At 44.7% G+C, this 3669-nt stretch overlaps 1 protein-coding gene across 1 annotated transcript; it reads left to right on the plus strand.

Annotated features, from left to right (window-relative positions):
- The first annotated feature begins 5 nt into the window (after positions 1–5).
- On the plus strand, positions 6–3341 carry fam53c (family with sequence similarity 53 member C). The gene is made up of 2 exons (XM_008401751.1): positions 6–569; positions 943–3341. The coding sequence occupies exons 1-2, from the start codon at positions 6–8 to the stop codon at positions 1225–1227; spliced, it is 849 nt and encodes a 282-aa protein (XP_008399973.1). The 3' UTR covers positions 1228–3341.
- Positions 3342–3669: the final 328 nt, after the last annotated feature.

Consider the following 3669-nt stretch of genomic DNA (forward strand, 5'->3'; position numbering starts at 1 on the left):
TGGGAATGGCAGGGGGCGGAGCCTGCCCGCTGCGCGCCCCCAGCTCCTCTCTGACCTCATCGCTGCACTCCTCTTCCAGCCCCACCTTTTTCAGCCTGGCACTGTCGCCGGACTCCCCATTGCCATGGAGCTTCCCCTGGGACCCCAGTGAGGCGGCGGCAGGGGGTGGAGCCTGCTGCTGCTTTTTCCCGTCCCCCTCCTCCTGCTCGTCATCGCCCTCCCCCCTGCACCCTCCTCCGCCCCCCCAGCGGCGCTTCTCCCTCTCGCCGGTGCTCATCAGAGACTCGGCCGCCTCCACCTTCCTTCCTCCGCCTCCGGTCCCCAGCCAGGCGGCACCACCCCCTCCGGGCTACGCCGCCGCCGGAGCCACCGCGGGGGGGCCGGTACCCCCCTCGCCCTCTTCTGCCTGCAGCACGCCATCTTCTCTCCGCCGCAGCCTCCCGCCTCAGCTGCCGCGCTGCCACTCGCAGCCCTGCGACCTACTGCTGCTGAAGCCGGGCTTGAAGCGGCGCCGCGACCCCGACCGACCCTGCGCCCGGCCCGTCCTTGACTTCACCAAGATGACGCAGGTAGCCGATTGGTTGGCGTGTTTGCCATTTTATTTAGCTAATAATACAATTTTATTCTTATGACTTTATTATTATGTTATTACAAGTTTATGCTGGTATTTTATTCTCATGTTATTACGACTTTTATGTTATTAGGACTGTCTTATTACCAACTTTATTTTCGCTACGCCTTTTCGTATTATTACGACTTTATTCTCCTTATAACTTTCTTCTTGTATTATTATGACTTTAATGCAGTGCTTAGCTCCTTGCTTATATCTTTGCTTAGAGTCTTTAATGTGTTTAGCGCCATGTTAATCTCTGTGKTTAGCTTAATTTTTTTTATCCTTGTKTAGYCCCTTCTCCTGTTGACTGCTTCCTTTCGTCCCTGCAGACGCGCAGCATCGACCCGCAGTGCCTGGAGCGCGGCGGTAGATTAGCCTGTGGCGGCGACGTCTGCATGGGCATGGAGGCCTTCATGGGCGACTTTCGGGGCTCCTGCTCGCCCGCCGAGTGCCTGGGCCGCACCAGCATCGGGCCGCTGAGTGAGAGTGACGAGGAGTGCCGTGAGGATGATGAGGACGAAGAGGAGGAGGCGGAGGAGCGCGAGGCGGCACAGCAGGCCGTATTTGAGAGGGATTGTACAGAACTGGACCTGAACTTGATAGAAGAAAACTGACTTGTTGTAAATGAAGGCTGTTCTCTGTTTCTGTTTTCTAACTGAGTTTTATYTTGAAATGACCTGACCCCAGCCCTTCTTCCTGTCCCACCATCTTCTCAACACTCGGCAAGTCCTCGCCACCAATCAGCAGAGCTCTCAGGAACAACATCTTCTCCCATTGGACGAGCTGATTACTGGCAACAGTGATGATGTGGTGGCCAACAGACCTGGACGGACTGGTCCGTTCCAGTTGGACCGGTACCAGCTGCGGTCCAGGTAACTTCCAACACGTCTGACGAGCCGAACGCGGCGCTGCAGCGGCCGACCTAGACGGTCCTGAACCGCCACAGAAACATAACCCAGAATAATATTCACACCAAAGATGAAATGAAACATAAATACTCTCATAGATATAAAGAATTAGATGAGTTCTGATCTGAAACAGAGATTAAAAAGTTAGTTTTGCATCTAATGACAATCAAGAGTCTAAAAAATTATTTAATCACAAGGGCCTTTAAATGGTGAAAAACCTGCAGATTTCTGAATTTAAATTCCTCCAAAAACAAATGATTTTCCGTTGCTGCAGTCATGTGACCCGGTCTTGGTGATGCGATCAGGGTCGCTGCGGCGGCGCCTGTCAGTCGTCGCTGAGGGCAAAAAGCCACTGATGCTGTTGTTCAGCCGAGTGTTCGCACATTCCTGCTGTACACAACTGTCACTGAAAACACTACAACTGAGTGTGTGTGTGTATGTGTGTGCGTGTGTGTGTGTGAGTGAGAGACATCACACCCTGCTGGTCATGTGACCTGTGTTTAGATTGAATCCACTGGATTTCTTCTGACAGTTTGTGACAACAGTTTGTGTTTTAATTAAAATCGTTCAGTCATCTAGGTTTGGATTAAACCATAAAAAACTGCTCTGGTTATTTTCTGTTCAGTGAAGCAGAAACTTTAACTCATCTCCAGTTTTAGAAYCTGTAATCTTGCCACAAAAATAACAAATTATTTAAGAAATAATGGAAATAAATAATAAATAAATACAAACTGAGAATTAACTTTGGATTCAAAAAAGAACTTGGAAAAAAAACTTTAGATTGCAGTAAGTTGCAAATTACAGTCATGAATCTGTTAAATTCGGCATAAATAAAGGTGAATCTGGGATTTAAATGAACATGGAGAGTTTCAATCTCCAGAGAAAAAATTAATCCAGAGGAACAAACTCCCTCAAATTTTCACTGAAAGACTTCAGCAGGTTTATTACTGGAGTCTTACTGGTTTGGTGGAATAATCTTGATTTAAAACTATACATTTTTACTTTGTGTAAAAATTACAAGGATGTTTTTGTTTTAACTGGTAAATCTTAAATGTAATGTCAGCCACTGCCAATAGGGGGCAATACAAATATTTAATATTATTGTTCTAACTTTATTTGTCTGCGTTCAATCCAAATATAAGCTGAAAATGGCAGAAGAAACAATTTTGTTTCAGTCGGTATCAGAGTCTGAGTCACACAAATGAACGATCCAGGYTGAACTGTGATTAGTTAATCTGACAGGATCACTTAATCTGGATTCAATCTGAGCACTGAGAAGTCACAGAAACTGTTAAACATTTTAGTTTCACTGGTCATTTGAGCTGATTGTTTCACATCCTGCCAGGTTTATGATGTTGTTTTCACCTGTTAGAGTTGGATAATCCAGCCCAGTCGACGTTTAGCAGCTTTTCTGTTACCTTTGATGCATAAACAGGACACAGTGATTTTATTTCCATTGTTCGGGTTTTGATCAACTCAGAAAAAAAATCCAATGATAAAGATGATTTTTGATATAAGAAAGAACAGAATATGATGTATTTCAGCATCTGAGATTGGGAAACGCCCTTAAATGCATCAAAACAAGATTTTATACTGTTTTCAAGATGAAGCTGTTTAGAGGCTGGTTGGTGGATTATCGGCGTTCTGCTGTGGCTACTTTACTGTTAAACTTTTATAAATAATTTCAACCCAACATCATCTGTGTGTGTGTGTGCTATGAAGCATCTCTGCCCTCCAAAGATCCACAAAGCAGTTATAAATTGAGCTGAAACTCAGAATATAGTCCAGTCACTTCATGACAACAATCTGGAAAAAGAAAAKAAAAATTAGCTAATGCCCTAACGCTACTTTGCAAACCGTTATCTGTTTTATATCAGAGGGAAAATTTTRTCCTGTGTGTTTGGGGATAAATCAACATTTAATTGTATATTTATCCATTTTATAGTTTAAATTACAATAATTTATCCTTAAATTATCACACACCTTGTCGATTTTATTGTTTTTCTACAGTTAAAAGCAGGCCTTTGTGTTAGACTAGTTGACTCGGTGGTCATTTAATTGCATAAGGAAATTTTTTTGGTGTGCAGTTGCTGCTGTCTGCCTTTGTGGGGCAGTGTTGCTACGTGTGTGTGTGTGTGTGTGTGTGTG

This window comes from Poecilia reticulata, unplaced genomic scaffold (genome assembly GCF_000633615.1).
Source record: "Poecilia reticulata strain Guanapo unplaced genomic scaffold, Guppy_female_1.0+MT scaffold_131, whole genome shotgun sequence".
NCBI classification, from domain to species: domain Eukaryota; kingdom Metazoa; phylum Chordata; class Actinopteri; order Cyprinodontiformes; family Poeciliidae; genus Poecilia; species Poecilia reticulata.